Source organism: Sceloporus occidentalis, unplaced genomic scaffold (genome assembly GCF_023333645.1).
Source record: "Sceloporus occidentalis isolate IW3139 unplaced genomic scaffold, rSceOcc1.0.p SCAF_5, whole genome shotgun sequence".
Taxonomy (NCBI): Eukaryota; Metazoa; Chordata; class Lepidosauria; order Squamata; family Phrynosomatidae; genus Sceloporus; species Sceloporus occidentalis.
The window spans coordinates 141,631,356-141,653,555 of record NW_028316985.1 but is presented as its reverse complement, the minus strand read 5'-3'; the positions used below and the strand labels follow the sequence as shown (position 1 = coordinate 141,653,555).

The 22,200-nt window shown below is 37.5% G+C and overlaps 1 protein-coding gene across 2 annotated transcripts in view; it reads left to right on the top strand.

Moving 5' to 3' along the window:
- FHIP1A (FHF complex subunit HOOK interacting protein 1A) overlaps positions 1–22,200 on the top strand; it is a 99,411-nt gene that overhangs the window by 57,510 nt on the left and 19,701 nt on the right. For both annotated transcript variants that reach the window (XM_089525686.1, XM_089525687.1), the window contains exons 5-8: positions 4,460–4,546; positions 17,034–17,201; positions 18,444–18,523; positions 20,726–20,913. In XM_089525686.1, coding sequence (XP_089381812.1) covers positions 4,460–4,546; positions 17,034–17,201; positions 18,444–18,523; positions 20,726–20,913 — 523 coding nt within the window. The remainder of the gene's footprint in view (positions 1–4,459; positions 4,547–17,033; positions 17,202–18,443; positions 18,524–20,725; positions 20,914–22,200) is intronic.

The following is a 22,200-nucleotide window of genomic DNA, read 5'->3' as shown; positions in this document are numbered from 1 at the left end:
AATTAAACTGCAAGTTTCTTATATAGACAAATATCAGCATGATTAGGATATAGATAGCAAATGTCTAATAAATGAGATGCAAGTTTATTCTTACAAACATGTTATCTTCCTAATGATGCTTGGCTGAACAATCCTTATTAACTCCTAAAATCAAAGATTTTCCCAGGAAACATAACTGTGAGTTAGTTATACTATTTTATAATCAGGTTTTTGTAAAAAAATGCATATGGCCCAATATCTGTGAATAATATTCATTGTGTTTGAGTTGATCAGTGTATTTCAAGAACCCAATTTAATTTCTGTTTGGTCTTCTCATGTTCTTTGTTCTTGTTATTTCTTAATTAGATTTTCTCTTCTTTGATTCCTTGTTGTTCTTCTCCAGTCTAATGATAAAATCAGATTTTATATCTCTTTGATGCTGCACTCAGGATTCTTATTGCAGTATGGCTTTACAATATCTGTAGCTTTATTTGAGTCATGAAGGTTTGCTCAGTCTCACTAATAAATCTCAAAGATAAAGAATGGAAAAGTTTGTATGACTAACATAAAAAACTTGCTTTTTCATTCATTGTACATGAGAGACATATCTCTGTAACTTTTAACATCCTGTTTGTACACATGTTATTAACATATTCATTTATTCTAAAAATGTAAAATATATTCTGCCTCAGATATAAGGCTAACCAGATGCCTAGCATCCTCACTCTTATATTCCACAGCTATCAGCATAAAGAGACATATTGTACTTGATCTTATGCTGGAAATAGCATAGAGCCACTGTGATTAGTGACCACTGGTAGCCCTAGTCTTTATTAATCCTCTTTTAAAACTGTCTATGTTGGTAGTCATTATTAGTTTTATGATTTTTATGATAATAAACTCCATAGTTTTAGGTATGTGCTATGTCAAGGGGTCTCTTTATCAATCTTGGCGTCTGAGGAGATGATGCTTCCCAGGTAGGTGAACTGCTGAACAGACTTAAGAGAGATCAATCACAGACTAGCAAAGGCATATAGTGCATTCGGAAGGCTTCACAAAAGAGTCTGGAGTAACAAACACTTGAGGCGAAGCACAAAAATCAGTGTGTATAGAGCCATTGTACTGTCTATTCTCCTTTATGGGTCTGAAACATGGGTCACCTAGCGCCAACACCTACGACTCCTTGAACGCTTTCATCAGCGCTGTTTATGCACAATTCTAAATATACACTGGACTGACTATGTGACAAATGTTGCTGTCCTTGAGCAAGCAGGGACCACCAGCATTGAGGCCATGCTATTGAGGACGCAGCTCCGCTGGGCAGGACACGTTTCTAGGATGAAGGACCATCGCCTCCCAAAAATAGTATTCTACGGTGAACTCGCCATGGGTCAGCGTAAGAGGGGCGCCCCAAAGAAGAGATACAAGGACTCCCTGAAACAACATCTCAGGCTCGGCCAAATTGATCACCAACAATGGTCTGCCCTGGCCTCGCATCGGGAGGCATGGAGACGCACTATCCACGATGCTTCAGCCTTGTTTTGAAAGCTCACGCCGAACGAGTCTCGAAGAGAAACGACAGCGCAGAAAGAACCACAATCCGGAAACATCACCCAAGGAGACTTTCTGCTGTGCTCTCTGCAACTGGATTTGTTTATCTTGGATTGGCCTTTTTAGTCATCAGCGCGCTTGTAGAAAGCGTGGGATGAGTCCTTCCTGAATCTTCATTCGCGAAGTAAAGCCAGAGATGTCGAGGGGTATTTTTTTAAAAAATCTTCCTGAATCTTCCCATTCAGCTTCATTTGAAGATCCCAGGGTATGCTATTATGAGAGTGGAAGAAAACACTTTCCTATACACTTTATCCACCCTTAGCATAATTTTATATCCTTTTATCATTTTTTGCCTAACCAAAACAGCTCTGATTTTATGTGGTCTGATATAGAAAGAGAAAGGTTTTATCTTAATTTTTTAGCCTCTTTGTGAAAATTTTAGTTTTCAGCACATATTTACTATATAGCTGATGGAAGAAATGTTCATTCTTGCAGAGTTAAGATAAAATTATTAAAAAGCATTGAAATGTGTGATTCTTTGTGGTCTCTGTGCCTCAGAGAGATGGATATTGTGCCTGTGCAGAATTACACATGGAAAGTTCCAGAGCTGAATAGTGTTTTGTCCAGAATACACAAATACTTGACTCCAAAAACTTCCTTTTCGGTTCCTTTTTGTTCAACATAAGGTTAACAGCTTGCCTTCCAGCATTGAATAGTATTCAAAGATATAGGTATATTAGTCTGGAAAATCAGTATGCAAAGGGATCTTGCAGCACCTTTGAGGCTAACTGAAAGATAGAAGTTGATAGCATGAACTTTTGTAAACTTGAGCCTACTTCCTCAGATGAATAGGAGGAAGTAGACTCAAATCTACAAAAGCTCATCTTTCTATCTTTCAGTCTCAAAGGTTTTGCAAGATCCCGTTACAGTATGAAGTAGTGTTTTTCCTTCTTGGTGTTCTTTATTTCTTCATTTCCCCCTTCTTTTTCCTTGGAGTTTTTTCCTACTCTCTCTCTTAAAAAAAGTTTCTGATTAATGCGAGTAGTGTCTGCTCCGCCTTTTCTCACTTTGTGACCTTGGTTTTTGTATAACCTTTGAGGAACTTTTTTTGGTTTTAGTAAGACCTCTGAGGGACTGTCTTAAAAGTGCAGAGGGAAGATTTCTGCCTCTGACAGCCCCTCCCGGTGTTGTTTTTTGTCTGAGATGGCCCATCTTGTGCAGCCCTGCTCCATCTGTTGACACAGCTCTTGAACTTGAACTCTTGTAGCTCTGTCTTCACTTGTGGAAGGAGTCCCTATGTGTGGCTAACTCATCAGTTCAAAACTGCCCTCTGAACACTACCTTGGCTTCTGTCCCTGTTAGAGGTCCTCTTAGAGACGACGGAGGCAGCAAGAACAACTTATGCCAGTGTGAGGTTAGTCTCCACCTCAGTGAGCCATTATACTTCAGCCTTGACACTACCTGGCATTGTTTCCACATGACTACTACTGGGGTTACTGGCAAAAACTACTCAGCTCTATAACTTTGTGTGTGTGGTTCTGTAGAGGCACAAGAGCCATCTGTGTGAGCTACAGATGACCACCGTTAGAGATAAGTAACCTGTTCTTGTCAATACCATAATATTGTGAATTGTCTGTTTTAAAATAGCCTTTCTCCTGTGATCCTCAGCATTGTAATATTAACATTACTTGATGAGAGATGGTGAGCTTTGCCACTTGTGGACATTTATGTTCAGTTATTCCTAAGTAAGTTCCAGACTGGCATAGAGGTTTGCGCATTCAGAAGATGAGGGTTTGAATCCTCACCCAGCCATGGAAAACCTTGGGCAAGTCACACTCTCTCAACCTCAGAGAAAACAAAGACAAACCCTCTTTGAACAAACCTCATGGTAGGTTTGCTTTAGGGTCATCAAAAGTCAGAAATGAATTGAAGGCTCACAACAATAATACTTAGATCGTTGGTGACATTGTACAGAATCAGATTGTATGTGTGTGATAGAACTGAATGTATGATCCTGTAGCCCACTTATATTTTAATACTGTGGTTAATAAATCAGAAGCATTCTATCTGAAACATGGTGAAACTTCTTTATTTCAGTTAGTCTCAAAGATGCTACAAGATCTCTGTATGTACTGGTTCTACAGATAAACACAACTATATCTTTGAATTGTGAAATATATTTTTATTTAGAAAATTATGACAATGATGATAATAATGATTTTTACAATCATTGAATGTCTTCTTTTTACAATTTAATTTCTTCCCTAATTTCTAATATGCGATGTAAAGACAATGGAACCATTTCCTTTCCTGTTCTTTTTTTCTGAATACTGTATGTCCTTTATTAGTTTTCAAGGCACTTGTTTCCTCCCTGAAGCAAGGAGGCTCAGTATGAAAAAAAGCTGTACAAAGGCATGAGAAATGAGTGCTGTTGATTTTTAAATGCATACGCATGGCTTAACAAATTTAGTTATTTCCACTTAGGAGTGCCTACTGCTGATGCTTATGACAAAGTTTGTACTTACAAAAGATGAAAAGAAGATTCTGTATGGTTGAGTGCTCTCGATTCAGACACATGTCCTCCTTATGGCAGTGATGCGTGTGTGAGAGAGATACATCTGAGAAGATTTTCAGTGTTTGTTTATTGATAACTTATTTCTCCTGTTTACGGATCTCAATCCTGCATTTGTTTACTTAGAAATAAGCTCCTCAGTTTAAAGGACTGGATCCCAAATAAATGTGCATAGGATTAAATCCAGAGTTTGAAATAGTCATCACATAAGGTTTTTGAATATGGACAGAGAGGATTTATGGGACATTAATAATTATTTTTAATTCTGTTTTAAATTACTTCAAAATATATAAAGTCATAAAATAAATATGATACTACAGATGAACTTTCAGTGCTCTTTCTTTCATCTTCTTTTAGGTGGCCCATCCCTTGATTCGCAACCAGCTTGTGAGCTACATTTATAATGGGTTTCTAGTACCTGTTATGGCCCCAGCTCTCCACAAGGTCAGTGTTTGTATGTTAAATATCATTGGCAGTATTTAATGGCCTAACAACATTATATGTATGATGAAGTTAAACTAAATTCAGTCCAGCTATTTTTGCTTAATTTTATTGCTTCAACCACCTGTTGTTTGGTTGTGGTTTGAAGAACAGACGATGACTTTCTTGCAGTAGAGTAGACTGATTTGAGTCTGATGATACTTGAATATGGAATGTTTGTTTTTAAATTAGGCTCTTGCATGACAAAGAAATAATAAATAATATGTTTTAACACTGATTTTATGTCCATTTTTATGCATCTTATAGTCTAATGGGATTTATGAGCCTTCCTCAAACTGGTGTCCTCCAGATGTCTTTTGAGAAGACTCCTATCTTTCTCAGTGAACATTGGTATTTGCCAATTGACTCTTGAGTTCTAGATGTTCAACACATCTGGAAAGGGTGTTCTATATCATAGTGCTATATAGTAAACACTACTATATGCTGTATTGCTGTATTATGGTTGGAATGGTATAAGGATCTGAGTAAATAGAAGCCTGGTTATAATCTGAGAATGTCTCCTCCTCACTGTTTGAAAAAGCCTATGCAGTAATATGCAGTATACAAGTACTTGTTTTAGTTTATACATAGATCTGCACAGTAATTACAGAATTCTGTAATCCTACTTGTGGCCTTGATATTTTTCTGTTACATTAGCACAAACAATGTCAGAAAAAGTATCCACTTCTACAGCAGACAACGTTAGGGGTCAAGTAATCTATGTGTTGGATCTGTGAATTATTGGGTAGGCCAGTGGATATTTTTACTCGCTGGTTATTTTATCACACCTTAAATGAACTTAATTTTAAGACCTGTATCAGCAAATAATGTTCACTCTATCGTTTCCTGTTACAATATTTGTAAATATTTACAAAACTGAACTTATACACATAAATACAGCAAATCAGTTTTAATGACTGCAATGGATTACATTTGAGTGGGTGCAAATCTGTTTGACTTTAAGCTGGTTTGTTGGAAAAATTAATAGACTGATGATGGCTGATTATTTGCTCTTTTCTCTGCAACATAAATATTTGACACAACCTGTTCTTAAAATGTTTTGAACATCTTACCTAAATGGGTGTGATGTACTTCAGCTGCAAACCATAAATTCTTCAGGTTATGTTTTGAGGGGCTAGAGGAGTAACTTAAAACTAGTGCCTGGGCACCCACCTTAAACATAAGCTGATATTTCAGTAATGCTTTCTTGCATTGTTATAGCATAAACATTTCAACTATTTAAATGAGAGATTGCTATGACAGTCTCATTAGCATTCGAAAGGCTTTCTGTACAACCTGCCATGTAGATAATTAGTAGAATTATTAATATGACAAAAAGGTCCTTTTTTCCTTGGATTTCTCAGCATCTCCTGTTATCTTTACCTGTCTGTTACTCTTGAGCTCTTTTTCCCCTGCTACCTACCTTTGTGTTTTAAATGTTCATGTTATGCAAACCAAACAGATATTAGTATATCTGTAGAGATTGATAGATATTTAGGTATTTTGAACAACATACATACTTGAAAGAAACACAAATCTTGCCTTCAGGATATATTTTTTCTAAGTTAGAGGTACAATAAGAAACGTGATTGGCATCTGTGCCAGAGCTTCAAAATGAGCTTCATGGTATATTGATGTGAACCTGGAAACGTTATTTTTTGGGACTACAACTCATAGAATTTCCCTTGTCAGCATGGCCATCATCTAAGCTCTGATCCTGATTGGGCCAGCCCTTTTTTAAATTCTGGGGCTAATCAAACATGAGGTTTAATTAATAATAATACTTGTAGAGGCACCTGCTCCTCCTAAACCAAGATGGTTATTCAGAAAGAAGAAATATTTTTTAATTAGCAATATCCCTGGGAACTCCTAGTGAGCACTTTCACGTGTGAAGTTTGTACATACAGTATGTATGAGTGATTCTTGTATGAAGCTAGGGGTATGATGAAAGAAGGAGACTGCATTCTAGTGTTCAAAAACACATTTTACAATGAAACTTGTGATCATTTCATTTCTGGCAAGAGAAATAATGAATGAAATGACCAAAGAATTTCCAGATCCCAGACTAGAGTGTGCTGTACATACAAAAATTCTGTATGTAGTAATGCATTCAGAATTTGTAAATTCTGTTATCCTCTACTGAACGTGTTAACATCTTCAGATGTCCTGTAGCCTAGAGTTACTGACTCTACAACAAATGAACCATCACCCTTAGTATGTTTTTGAGGATATAAACATATGTTTTAAACATATGTAGAGCTATACTGTACATAGTTACCTGCGATAAAGACTCATTGAATTCATGGGACTGATAGCTCATTGCATAACATTGCAAGCAGACTACAACAGAGAAATTGTTTAATTGCTGGATTTAATTAAAAGGGGAGATAGTCTCAAGTGATTCTTTTCCTTGAAATCCAAATGTATGTCGACCACATGGTAGTTTTTAGCAATGTTATATGTTGTAGCTTTCAACATGTCCTATAGAGAAGGTTATAGTGCACCATCTAGTGGATCTGAGAAACAAATAAAAGATATGGTTGAAACCCAAACATTCAAGCAGAAGACATTTAAAAAATGAAAAAATTGGTTCTTCCTTTTTACTCGTTTCATAAATTCAAATATGAAACAGTACTTAAAATACTAAGTTCAAGTTCTAAGCATCATGACATATGCATGACGATCTTTTCATTTGGGATTGATAGTTTCTGCTTGAACTAGATAAGGAAGTTTTTTTCACTATACTCTTTTCTTTTGCAAAATCGTTTGTAATTGCTGAGTGATTTGTCCTCTATTGATAATGTTCTCTAGTTATCTCTCTCATATATGTGATTTTTTTTAAAAAATGGATAAAACAAGAGAAAAGCAGCCATGTCTAGACCTCACCTAATTTTTTTTCCTGCACTAACTCCCTCTACTTACCAATATGGTAGAGTATCTTATCAGTGTACTAATTTGAATAGAGAAGCTTTGTACATGAGTGTGCACCCAGAGCATATTCAAACTGGCTCTGGGGAAGTAGAAAAAGTAGATTTAAGGGGGTGTTATAGCCAGTTTTCAAATAACGTGGAGGTCTTACAGGGAGAGAAGTGTAGGGGAGAGAAGATTGATGATGACCACCAGTGAAATGAATAATTAATCCCATGATTTTTATAAAGTTTTTTCAGTCTTCATTTTGGGGAGACATTACATAAAAGCGCAGGGTCTATCATTTTGATTTCCCCCCTTAAAGATGTGTTCACTATTTTGTTTGTTCCCATAGCTTATAATGTGTCCACTAAGACAATCTAAGAGGATGTTTCCAATAAAACCTCCTGGTATAACACAAATGCTGTACTGAGTAATTGTACATGACTAATACAACTGTGATTGAGTTTTATGTTTCTTACATACCCACTGCTATTTTTTTACCATTGAAGAATGATCCATAAAAATATTACTGGATTTCAGTTTTCTTTCTGTGTATGTTTATTTGCTTTCCTTATTTATATTTCCTGGCATTGTCCACAATAATATAAACAGTCTCTGGTAATCTCATTGGTTATGTAGATCTTTCAGATAGCTGTTTTCTCCCTTGGAAGATATATTAAATGTAAATTTACATGCATATTGTTGCTAATATGCAAAACTCAATGTTTGAAATGCTGCATAGATCTCCTTTGGTTTAAGGGGGCATCATAATATAGACAAAACATTATTCAGATTTAGTATATTTCAAGATCCAGGTTTTGGTAAGTACTTTACAGTACTCATTACTGAATCATTTCTGGAAAAGACTGGTACATTCTAGGTGGGGTTATTGCAGAACTGTTTACTTTGTAAGCAAGATGTAAAGGCATATTCAAGCAGTGTCAATGTTGTTTGGACACTGATGAAAGAAAATATTTCTCCTCAAAGCATATGCCATAATGTAGTTGTTCCTCTGCTGGAAAGTTAACTGTTCTTTCCATTTGTTGGACCTAAATGGATTCTAATAGCTACATAGAACTTGAATTATGCTGCAGTTATTTTCAGTGGTTTCCATCCTACAAGAGGACTATTTATATCAGAGCTTGCCTTACTTTTTGGGACTGTTGTATGTTAAGTGGCTTTTGAAGTCTGAACTCTTGCTAGAGATAAATGCATACTAAGGTATCATAAACTTCTTCTTCTGTGCACTGAAATACCTGTTGTTCTTTTTTAATGTCATGATCACTTATTGGTCATTATAATGCTATAACATCTTGGCCAGTTGCTTGCCAAATGTGGTAGCAATAGCAATAGCAGCTTCATTTATATACCACTCCATACCAGTCTAAGCAGTCTCTAAGCGGTTTACAACTGTAAGACAACTTGGCCAATAGTCAGGAATTCTGGGAGCTGAAGACTAAACCTTCTGGAGGACGAAAGTTTGGGAACCACTGATCTAGTCCATACTCACTGACAAGTGACAACAGCTCTCTTACATTTCATGTTGAGATCTTTCATATCACTGGCTTGCTGATATTTTTCACTGGAGAGGCCAGAGATTGAATCTGGGCATCCTTCTTGTAAAGCATGTATTTTTCTAAGGAGGTGAGGTCCTTGCCCAGGAAAAGGGTCATCAGTTTGGCCTGCTGAAGGAACTGAAACTAGAATTATCCACTTGTATAGTGAGTAGTCTGAAATTAATCTGCTTCTAGTTTAATATGGGCACATATGGTAGAGTCTCATATCCCTGTTTTGGCTATAATCTACATATGAGATGTTGCCTTGGATAAAGCCACTTAAAGTGACTACTGTCTTGAAGTACCTCTAAGCAACTTTCTCAACTCTCAGAGATGTGAGACCAGCACCTCAAATTCTGCTTGAAAACTTAGTAATAGCTCACACACTTGGTCCATGTTAGTGGTTATCTGCTGCTAAAATCATGTGAGGTAGAAGAGGAGGTGATAAGTTTACTAGAAGTTAAGCAGCATTTTTCTGTATCAATCACAGCTTCAAAACAAAGTCTACTCTCCTGTGACTTGTATTACAATAATAAATTATCAGAATTACTAGAGCATAAAAGGTGCAACTGGCATACCATTGGGACCTTTTCCCCATAGACCTCCCTTCTCTTTCACTCAGAACTGAGGGGAAAATGTCTCCTGTATTGTTTATTTACACTAACTGTCAGAGTACACAAGACATACTACTTTTCTTACAATGCAGCAGCATCTCTATAAAATGTTGTTGTGTGCCTTCAAGTCCTTTCTGACCTATGGTGATTCTAATGTGAATCTATCATAGGGTTGTCTTGGCATGATTTGTTCAGAGGAGGTTTTGCCATTGCCTTTTCCTGAGACTGAGAGCATGTGATTTGCCCTAGGATAGTCACTGTGGGTTTCCATGGCTGAGCTGGGAATCAAATCCTGGTCTCTAGAGTCATAGTCTAACACTTAAACCACTATGTGGTTTTTGTCCTATAAACATTATACCAACTGAATCTCTGTTCCCTCTGAGCTTATTACCATTTCTTCTTGCCATTGGGTATGTTTGTGTGTGTGTTTAAGGTGATTCTTATTTTTCATCAGTTTTATAAACATTTTATTTTATTAATTTTTATTAAGATGCTGTTTTATTAAGATGTGCCTCTTGTGCATCAGGCAAACTGCAGTTTGTAGTGCAAGTGAAAAAATTATCAGATGAAGCAAATAAAAAAACACTCATGTTCACACAAATGCCACCTAAGCCTTGAAGGAGCAAAAATGAATCCAGCTGGGGAAGCAAGCCTGCTTTGTTGGTATTGTTTCTGTGGTTGTCATGATTGCTCTGATCACATAGATTAAGTCAATGCACTCAGACATATCCTCTAATAATTGTCTGTCCTAGCTATACCAGATCTCCTGCATTAATCGCTGTAAGTGTACATCTTTTAAAATTGAAGTGGACAAGCTTCTTGGATGTGTAAGGAGGACAACGTGCCCTCTTGATCCTTGCCCATCCTGGTTGACCGCCCAGGGAGTGGAAGCAGTAACAGGGCAGCTCCAATCTATAATCAACACATCCCTCAGGGAGGGGATATTCCCATCTGAGCTTAAACAAGCAGTGGTTAAACCACTTTTGAAAAAACTCTCCCTAGACCCCCTGATCAGAAACAACTATAGACCGGTCTCCCTACTACCATTCTTGGGCAAGTTGATCGAGAGGGTGGTTGCCCTCCAATTCCAGGCTGTCTTGGATGAAGCCGATTATCTAGACCCATTTCAAACCGGCTTCAGGGCGGGATACGGCATTGAGACTGCCATGGTCACCTTGGTCGATGATCTCCGTCTGAGCATGGACAGGGGAAGTGTGACTCTGCTCATGCTTTTGGACAACTCAGTGGCCTTCGATACCATTGACCATGGTATCCTTCTGGAACTCCTGAGGGACTTGGGTATCGGGGGCAATGCACTTCAGTGGCTCTGTTCCTACCTCTCGGGCAGGTTCCAGATGGTGATGCTGGGAGACAGCTGCTCTCGTAAAAGAGAGCTGACATCTGGTGTCCCCCAGGGCACCATTCTGTCTCCTATGCTGTTTAACATTTACATGAAGCCACTGGGCGAGATCATCCAAAGACATGGGGCGAGGTGTTATCAGTAACTCTGATGACACCCAAATTTATTTCTCGATGTCTCCAACTGCTGCAGGGACTAAGGATGGCATCTCTCCTCTAAATGCCTGTCTTGAGTCGGTAATGGGCTGGATGAGGGAAAGCAAACTCAAAGTGAATCCAGAGAAAACGGAGGTGCTTGCGATAGGTACCCCTAGTCCAGGGATGGAGATTTGTCAACCAGTCCTGGACAGGGTCACACTTCCCCTAAAGGACAAAGTTTGCAGTTTGGGAGTGCTCCTGGACTCGTCTCTTCAGCTGTCATCTCAGGTGGAGGCGGTGGCCAGGAGTGCATGGTACCAACTTCGGTTGATACACCAACTGCGTCCCTAGCTGACCAAGAGGGACCTTGAAACAGTGGTACATGCACTGGTAACCTCTCATCTAGACTTCTTCAATGCGCTCTACATGGGGCTACCTTTGTACCAAGTTTGGAAGCTTCAATTGATCCAAAATTCTGCAGCCAGATTGGTCACAGGTACATCTAGATCTGACCATATTACTCCAATATTAAAATCATTACACTGGTTGCCGACCAGCTTCCGGGCCCAATACAAAATGTTGGTTATCACCTTTAAAGCCCTACATGGCTTGGGCCCAAGTTACTTGAGGGAATGCCTCTCCCTACACAATCCGCTCCGCACTCTCAGAACATCCGGGAAGAATTTATTGGAATATACAAAGACCAGACTAATTACAACTTCCCGTAAAACGTTCACAGCCACGGCCCCCACACTCTGGAACAACTTACCAGAAGAAAGCCATCTCATCACCACCTTAGAAGCCTTTAAGAAGGCACTTAAGACGGATCTCTTCCGGGCCTATCCATCTGATCTTTTATAGTGGATCTTATAGAATTTTTTACACCTGATTCAACAGTACAGAAACAGACAATGATTTGGCTTTGTTGATTATTGTATTGCATCTTGGCATGTTTTAATTGATTATTTTATGTAGTATGGGTTGTGTAATTGTATTGTTTGATTTTATCGGTTGTAATCCTGCCTCGATCCACAGGGAGAGGCGGGAAATATATATAAATATTATCATTATCATTATTATTATTATTTAATGTGTGTATTCTACTTGGGACTAGCAAGTGAATTTGAGTTTATCAGAGGGAGCAGAACTTGGCATATGCTCTTACATTTTAGTGCAGTTTACTCAGGCCAGTCTATGGAGAGAATGCTACTTATTTCAAGTGGAGAGAGTTGAAATACACAAGGCTTAAAATGCTGTGTGGGCTGTATATTTTTCATAGGGTCTATTCAAGGACTGAAAGTTAATGAGATTACTGTTACTAAACTGTATGGGAAAGACACTAGACTCAGGTTTAGTCTACATGTAAGTATATTATGCAAATTGCTGCAGATTTTCGCAGGTACACATTGGTACTTAATTCTTCCAGTTTCTTGTGCAAATCTTCAGCTGGTTGCCCTGTCTGCTAAAAACGAGCAGCCATGCAAATACATATGAATCCATGTGAAGCAAACTGATGCCTACGTGTTCAATAATGCTTATCTTCATGGATATGCTGGCAAAAACTGTGAATCCCTTTTCAGCTGAGTTTGAGCCTCCCCTCCCCCTCCCCACCAGTCCAAATTCTTCTGAATTGCAGGTGGCCAGGTCAGAATCTATTCCATTTGAACGAGGAGCATTTTAATTGTGTTGACAATTTCCAAGTCATACAGTGGAGTTATTAATTTGGCTAGCTCTCTTTTCCACCAAATATAGAGGAAGCTTTTGTACACGTGTGTCACAGCTGTGCGCTGACGTTTGGTCACCCCACACCTTGGGGTTATAAAAACTGAGAATTCACCCTATTTCTAAATACTCCCACTGTCCCATTACATCTGCTGATCATTTTTTGTTGTTACACTATTCCTGTCTACTTTGTTTCCGTTTGTATTCTTCCATTAGTCCATAGCTGTGTTAGCAGTGGTGACAAAAGCCTAACATATTTTACATTCAGCTTTTCTACCATAATAATAATAATAATAATAATAATAATAATAATAATAATAATAATAATAATGATAATAATAATAATTCTTCCCTGGTTGAAGCATTTCCATTTCAAAAGTTTTTGTGAGGCAGCTACTGTTTCATTTTTAAAAAGTTACAATTGTATTTATATACATATACATATGTATAAATACATATGAGAATGGATGACAGCAGTTGTGTATATAAGACAGCTTTCTTTGCAATGTTAAACATTTCTTCCATTCTTACCTTCTTATTGGATGATGTGTACATGGAAGAAAACTCTTGGATGCTGCAGTCTTCTTTATGTACATGCAGGTGGCCTAATGCAGCTTTATACATTCGGTTCTTAGAAGTTGCCCCAACTAATGGATTATATTGAATGACACCTTGGTTCCATATAAGTTCTTGATTAATTATCATAACAGTGAAGGTCATATCCTAGGTATGGGAACTCTTTTACTATTTCAGTTTCTTCATTGTCTAGGTTGAATTGATGCATTTATTTTGTGGTCATTATTTTTGTTTTCTTTATGTCTAGCTCTCCTACCTGGCTTTCTGTGGGTCAAAAATGTAGGGAAAGAGGAATGAGCAACAGGACATGTAAATAAACACAGAGGTAGATTTGATGGGCCAAGATTACTCAGCTCCTTGGAACATTGGACCTGGCATTCCTAGTATATCAACAAAATCTTATAGATCAATTTAAAGTTTTTGAAAGATTTGTATATTTTAAAAATAATTTGGATTAGGTAGGTATTTCTAATACACATATGAGCTAAGGTGTCTTGTGGATTGCAAACTAGCAAAGTGTTTTGTTGTGGATTGCAATCTAGGAAAGTGTTAAGTCCAGGAACTGCTTTGCTCTTTCTCTCTGCTGTTTTAAAAATGTGTAAGTACTGTTGTCAGAATCAAGTTTGTACTATAAGCACGTTTGTTCAGGAAGCAGGCCCTCAATCCTCATAAATAATGTATTGCCCAAGACTAGAGATCTAGTACATGCAGAGACAGAATACATGAGGTGTTTCAGAATGCATGAAGTTTTTCCTCACTTCTAAAAAATGAAATGGTTTAAACTTAGAAATCTGTAACACAGGCCCTAGAGGATGAAGATATTTGCTCTGTAAATTTGAAAATGATACTGATGAGCTGTTTTTGTTCCCCTTCCTTTCTCTCCTTCTCCTTCCAGTTAAATATGTCTTTACTTGTTCTATATTTTGAATTTGGGAATAAGATCAAAAGGAAGAAAATGTTTCTATTGTCATTTTTGATAGTTTGTGGTAAAATATATGTCTTTGAACTACTAAAATTTCTTCTAAATTCTCTATGGCTGTACTATGATGAGAGCACTAACTTTTGTGATGTATGAAAGCTGTGGGCTGGTAGTTAAATATCATTTGATATGAAACATGTATAGAATTATAAAGTGTTAGGAGGCTATTCAATTTAGTTTGGAATGAAGTTACAAGTAAATAAAGTTCTTTGCTTTTAATTACAATCTTAAAAATGCTTAAAATATATCAAAATATCTCATATATGCAGCTAACATGTTACATGAAAAGACACAGAAACTTTAAAAATAATCTACAATTTATGCAAATACTTTCCAAATCCTCTTAGTAAGTGACTGCCTTTTTTAGAGGAAAAAAACACTCTTCATTTATCTACCAAAGAACAGTTAACAAAAGATAGTTCATTCTCCTTTTCATATGAGCAGACCCATATGCTTTTGTGTTTGTACTTTTAAGCTTATTAAGCTCATGTGTAACTATTTTTGAAAATGCTGACTTTGTACTCTTAGTGCTTAACACAAAGGTTGGTTCCAAAATATCAAGCACCTACTGATAAATGAGCTTTAAAAGATTGCATTAGCAAAGTAACATGCACTTCCTTTTATTATAAAAAAGCACAGACACCTACCATCCAAGACAGAGATGTAATTGGTATGTGAGCCTTTTTTATATGAGCATGTGTGCCATTTTATCTTACTTTTGGAAGTAGTATTATTTTTGTCTCCAGTAAGGTTCAATTAGGCTTTGCTGTTAGTGCTTTTTTAGCCGTATCTAGCTTATTTCTATAGCTAGGCCTATCTCTAGTTGCCTCTTTGTGTAGCACCCAGTTGACAAAAAGTCAGTACAATCCAGTGATTTGAATACTGCAAGCAAAACCTTGAACTTTCTTATGGTAGATTGTGCTTGTGGATTTTTGATTTTTACATCAGAAATGGGCAGTCTGTGATTGCTTAGTTGGAATCTGTGTATTTACATGAATCAACGCCAGTTGATGAGAAATATTTGACAGTGTGGAAACAAGGAAAGTAAAAAAAAAGGTAGCAAGAAAATTTGTTTAAAATAATTATGTTATCTGCAGTGGATACTTTCTTTGAATCTCAAATAACAAAATTTGGGTTTTAGGTCAATAGTGGTTTCATAACAGAATTCAGTACTGGAAGAGAACAGTTCTGATATTTGTTGCTGAACATCCTTCTTATATGTGCATGCAACATGTGTAACCAGTGATGTTATCTATGAATACTTTTACCCAAATGAGTGATGCACCTACAGAAAACCATAGCAGAGTGGAAATAGTTACTTCTGAGTTGGGAAATAACTAGCATAAGCATACCCACTTCAAGTGCAAAGATAGAGACTTTGCTTTTATATATTTTTCTTTAATAAAACTAATATGCACACTTAGTAGAAAAAGAAATACATTGATAGTTTATTTTTGTGGAGCTGATAGACTAAATTATCAAAATATAGTAAGCTGTTATTATTCTGAAGCAACAACAGTTTGGGACAAAAATGCATTAAGACAGAGAACCTTACCAACAGGAATTCTTGTGAGAATTCCCAATAGAATTCATAGATTTTGTGCTCACTTGAGACAGCCCAGTGTCCACCTAAATCTGTACCTAAGTTCCTTCCTTCCCACACAGTACCAAGATCTGAAATTTGATGGGCACTTTAGTAGGGCTGACAAAGCATTCCATCTGGGTACACAGGATCTTGACACAACATGGCAATCAGGTGATTTGGCAATCAGGTGATCAGGTGGTCAAGTTTATTTTCAGGATGGAGGTACACTAGGATGAAGGAAGCTGAAGATACAATGTATGAACACCGATTACTAGTATTCCAAAGATATTCTAAGGTTTCATACAGAGAGCACAAAGAGCTCCGTGGCTCAAAGACCAGGTGCAGGATGAGAAAAAACAAAAGGAACAAATATTAGGTTCCAGACACTGAATGGAATGTTCAAGAATTCATTATCAGATAGATAGCATTCCTGAAGCTGCTTGTAACAAATCACTTAGGGGATGACTGGCTGTATGTACAGCAAGTCCTTGGTATCCACTCAGGTTTTTTTCCAGGACCTACTTCATATACCAAAATCATTGGATCCTCAAGTCCTGTTATATACAATGGCATAGTAAAATGGCATCCCTTATATTAAACTGCAAAATTAAGTCTTTTTTTGTCATTTTTTTCAACCATGGTTGGTTCACTCCTTGGATACAGAATCCAGAGATATGGAGAGCTGACCTTTTCCTCCTCAGTGTGGTATCTTGTACTTTTAACTCAACAAAATATGCTTAGTGGCTCTTTTCAGTGGACCTAGCCAGCATATTTTAAAATAAACACACTGTGCTTATTAATTTATGTGTTCTAGTCTTCCAAAACCTGCTGCCCTACAGGTTCAGCTCTCATGATCACTTACTGATGGCCACATTAGCTGGGATTGATGGGAAATGCAGTCTGAAACATATGGAGGGCACAGTGTGAGGGAAGGCTAATTATGGAATCATTGCAAAGGTTGTTCAGCCTGTATAAACAGAACAAGGATCATACGGTCTGTAATCATTTTTAGGTGACTGTGGAAGAGGTAATGACTACAACAGCATACTTGGATCTCTTCTTGAGGAGTGTTTCAGAGCCAGCTTTACTCAAGATTTTCCTTCGGTTCATCCTGCTCCACCGTCATGAAAATGTGCACATCCTGGACACACTCACAAGCCGCATAAACACTCCATTTCGGGTAAGATGAGAGTAATAGAAACATAGCCATCTTTTTGTATGTAGAATAGTTTTAGAAAAATAATAGCACCTACCATGTAATGGCCTCTAAATATATGTCTGAATATATAGCTGAATATATAATAGTCAGCATGCTGTAGAAGTTTGAGTGTGAGACTAATTTTTCTCTAAAAGCATAATCCTCTTCTGTTTCTAGGGAGCCATATTTAATTGATAAAAATATGATGATAGTAGATTAGAAAATTCTTTGCAGTTTTCAAGAACTGAACTATTTTCTTTAAAGCCCATCAGACATAACCAGAATATTCCAGATATAGAGTTAAACTTCATTCCTCAGAGTTCTGCTTATGTGTGGCTGCATAATAAATCTGTCCAAATGAATATGAAAAATCCTTATATAATTTTTGACAGTTTCAGGATAATTCCATTTGAGCATTGGTCTCATTCAGAACAATTAGCTACCAGCATTGGCATCACTGCCTGGGGTGTCACTGGTTTGGGGGCAGGACAAAGGGCATGGCTCCTCACCTCACTGCCACTTTACTCATGGGTACAATGGAACATGGTAGGGTAGGGAGTGTGCACACTCTCCCTCTCTGCCACGTGCTTCTCTACTCTTGAGTAGAATGGTGCATGTCAAGGAGGGGTGTGTGCTGCGAGCCACTGTACTCATGAGTAGAACAGTACGCACTCATCTCAGTGTCACCCCACTTCTGGGGTGTCACCCGGTGCAGTTTGAACTCCTCACACTCCCTATTGATGCCACATACCAGTTCCCATTACTGGCTCTCCCCATGGCTCCAAAGGATCTGTTCATTTCCTTTGTCTGACCCTCTTTCCTCTGCATCTTCCTCCTCTGCTCCATTTTCTATCTTTTCCTCTTCTTCACTACTCCTGGTTCCCATTTTATCCTACCCAGCCTTTGCATCTTTTAATAATTTTAACAGCCAGTTTCAGTGAACTGGTTTGAATTGGTTGAATGACACAACTGCATATGAGTAAACTGAAATCTGTTTATTTCTATTGCCACTTAAAAACATTCCCCAATAAATGCTAGTGAATATCTGTACTTTGTCTCTATATTAGCCACTATGGGAAAAAGTGGGGTACTGTATAAATCAACAATAAATAAATATCTTGTTTTATTCATGCTGTTATGCATGCTAACCAAAATTCTTCAAGAGATGTTGTCCAGCTGTTGTACCTAATCCTGTTGAAACTGACTGCACTTATCTTTTCTCAGCTCTGTGTTGTGTCCTTGGCATTGTTCAAAACACTTATCAGCTTGCATTGTGAAGATGTGATGCTCCAGCTAGTTTTAAGGTAAAAACCAAACAATCTTCCATTACACTGTAGTCCAAACCTCTTGCTGGCTATTTATATCCTCTAGCTGGTTTTTACATTTTGTTGTCTTTATGCCTTGTATTGGTGGGTGGGAAATAACTACATCCACTGTCATGGATGAAGATCACAAACATTTGTTTTGTTATGAATTCACAATCAATGAAAGAAGTGTAAAGAAAGGAAGAAGAAGGAATGTGTTCAAAAATTACAAACCATTTTAGGATGAAAGTATTCTCTCCAATTTAGCAAAATGCATGAAAGAATTTGCATTCATCTAGACTAAATACATGAAGAGTCTTCTGTACAAAGAATTATATATCTTGTTTTTGGGGGAAAAGGTAGGAAGGAAAACCAGAAATATATTTCTTGCTTCCCAGTTCTGTGTTTTTCACCCCACTACACAGCATTTAAATAGTCTGCTGTTGATAGTTAATTTGCAGTACAAGAACTGTTTTCATGTTTGTGACTTTACTAGCCAGTTATAACTTGGTTACTGGAATATGCTATTTTATTATGACTTTAAAACAGGCTTAATTAAGCATTCCTGAGTAACTAGCAAATCAGTTCACTTCCTTGTGGCACATGCCTATAAGCAAACTTTTTGATTCATTAACTAGCTTTATTTTTCCTTAATCAAGGAGAAGTGGTGACTTAGAGAGATAAACCTTGTAGCATTCATAACAGCAGCCTAAAGGCTATCATCAGTCTCTTTTATAATTTTTGTAATTTGGTGATTTTAGGTGTAGGGCTGAAACTAATTAATAGAATATATACAGTACTTTGCATTCCAGGTTCAGCCAATGGAATATCCTGATAGGAAGCAACTCTGCTGAAACCACTGAGTGCTATTACTCATTAATATAAACCTCACTATTTTCAGATAGAGGACCCCATTTCTTGCTCCTTAACATGGAAACTGCATGCTATCTTTGGGTGGGGAGAAATTCAGTGTTCAAGACCATAATCAGTTTCTCCCCTTCTCTTTTACAATATTTTAAAATCACATTTCAAATTGCACTGCCCCCAGAAAGGTATATACAAGAAATATCATTTGATAAATATAAAATCCACTAAATTTAAATCACATTACATCTCACTAAAATGAATTTCAACAATATGAAATGTTCACTAGTTCACTGCTAGTATTTTTATGTTAGCATCTGATAGCATTTCTCAGGTTGTATTCCTGTACACATTACAGCCCAATATTCTTTAATTTTGCCTTGTTGTATTTTTCATATCTTATAGACATAGTGGCCTAGATCCAGCTGCTAGTCCCAAATAAAGTAAACCCAGTGAATCAATCAGATTTGCATAAATATTTACTTACCATTCAATGCAAGTTTCAGTTGGTCTACTTTGGCTGGGGCTAGAAACTGAAGCCATATTATATTATATTGGACTAGCCATATTATACAACTGTGGCCCATTTGTGTACTTTAATAGAAATGAATGAGGACCAGAGATTAATTAGTTGATTAGACATTTCCCTGCCCTCAGACGTACAGGCTAAAAAGACATGACACAGGAGGAGAAGGGAATGGCAGTGGGGAAGGGGATCAAGTCCAGCAGATCTCTCCTGCTGAGGCTTGGACCATGACAGATGGACTGGAGGGAGGGATCTCCTTCTTACTCTGAGCTAGGCCTGATGAAGCTGGACCTGCCTCTCTCCTTCTAATGCCAGGTGGTATCAGATAAACTAGAGGGAGGGCTCACCTTCTTACTCTGGGCATTGATTATGGACCAACTTCGGACTTGTAGGATCTGCTTTTTTTTTTTTACTAGGACCAAATGTCCACCAACCAGAGTGCAGGGCAAAATAATGCCTTGCAGGGAGGTATGCTTGGGGAATAAAGGAACAAGGAGTTGAGCACATACACAACCAAGGAATATATTTCATTATTAGCATTTAGATCATAGTGCTTTCCCACATTAACATCTATTGCCAGACTTCCCATATCCAAATTTCTCCCATCTCATCAGTGTAACACAGAAAGAGGCAGAGGCGAAAAACATTTGCTTTTAAACGGTTGAGAACCAGAAACACATGGTAATCTACTAGTGGCGAAGCAAAAATACACCAGTGGCTTCTAATCTACCTTCTTCACATCCCTGGGATAGAAAATCTCCTTATTTGAAGGTATCATTGCAGTTTCTTAAATAAAGTCTCTGTTGTTTTAGGTACTTGATACCCTGTAATCACATCATGTTCAGCCAAAGATGGGCTGTGAGAGAACGAGACTGGTATTCTGTATCTGCTGCTAGATTGCTTGCCTTGACTCCAGTTTGCTGCTGTAGTGGAATTACTTTGACTTTCGAAAGACAAGAAAAAGATTATATCCTGTGGAGAAAGAACATACATGGGGCAGGTAAAATTGTCTTTGAATTTAATTTCTATTTTGTCACTCAGAGCATGTAGAGCAGTGGTCCTCAAACTGTGCTCTTTAAGGGATTTTGGACTTCAGCTCCCAGAATCCCAGACTATTGGCCAACATGGCAGAGGCTTCTGAAAGCGGAAGTCCAAAATCTCTACAAGGTCATAGTTTGGGGACCACTAATATAGAGCATAATGCATAATGTAAACCAAGCTTCCATGATGAAAGAATACCTTCTGTAGAAGAAGGCAGCTTTTGATCCAACACATGATGTCTGTCAAGAGAGCTTACGTATGAAATATCACTGGTATATTATTTTAAATATTGCCAAAGCATAGCTGTGTTGCAGTGATTGACTATGAATCTGAGAGGCCAGGTTTGAATCCCTCCTCAACCATGGAAACCCACTGAGTTACTCTGGGCAAGTCACACTATTGTAGCCTAAGAGGAAGTCAGTGGCAAACCTCTGAGTAAATCTTGTCAAGAAAACCCTGCTATAAGTCAGAGCTACCTCGAAGGAACATAACAACAACAAAACCTAGCCATCTCTGTTTGGCTCCCATTGCCAGTAAAGTTGAAAGAAGGTTTTAGATTGACTCCTGTTCAATAAATTAATGTTGGCTATAGATAGTTGCCTTTTCCTCTGTTCTGTAGAAACTGCTCCTCATGGAGGTATGGTTAACACCAGCATTGCAACAATATGGGCACCAGCTCTAAACTATTTTTTTGTTTGTTTGCCAAACTGTTCTTAACCATTTTCTCTGAAGATGCCAGCCACAGATGCTGGCGAAACGTCAGGAAGAAACTCTTCTAGAACATGGCCCCATAGCCTGAAAAACCCACAAAAAACTATGTTTTTAATCTCCTCATTCTTTTTATTATATCTGCTCCTTTTCTTTGTTTTAATTAAGTTTTTGGAGTTTTAAATTGTTTTAATTATAATTTAGACTGTAATAACTTTTTTTTTAAAAAAATACAAGATTAAAAATATATACAACATTTTTATTGTTACATTTTTACCACCTTGGCACCAATAAGAATGAAAGATAGTTAAATATATCCCTTGTTGGATATCTTCTTGTTCCTCTTCTCACCATGTTCACAGATTGACATATCTCAAGCCTTTTTGATACTTCACCATCTTTGTCTATAAAACATGACAAGTGGTTCTTCTCATCCCTGCTTTGGTCAGTCAGGCAGCTGTTGATGCCCCTTGGGGAATCATTTATTTAAACTTTGGCTCCATCTGTTGTCTGTTAAATATCCAGTATAGTCAGTCTT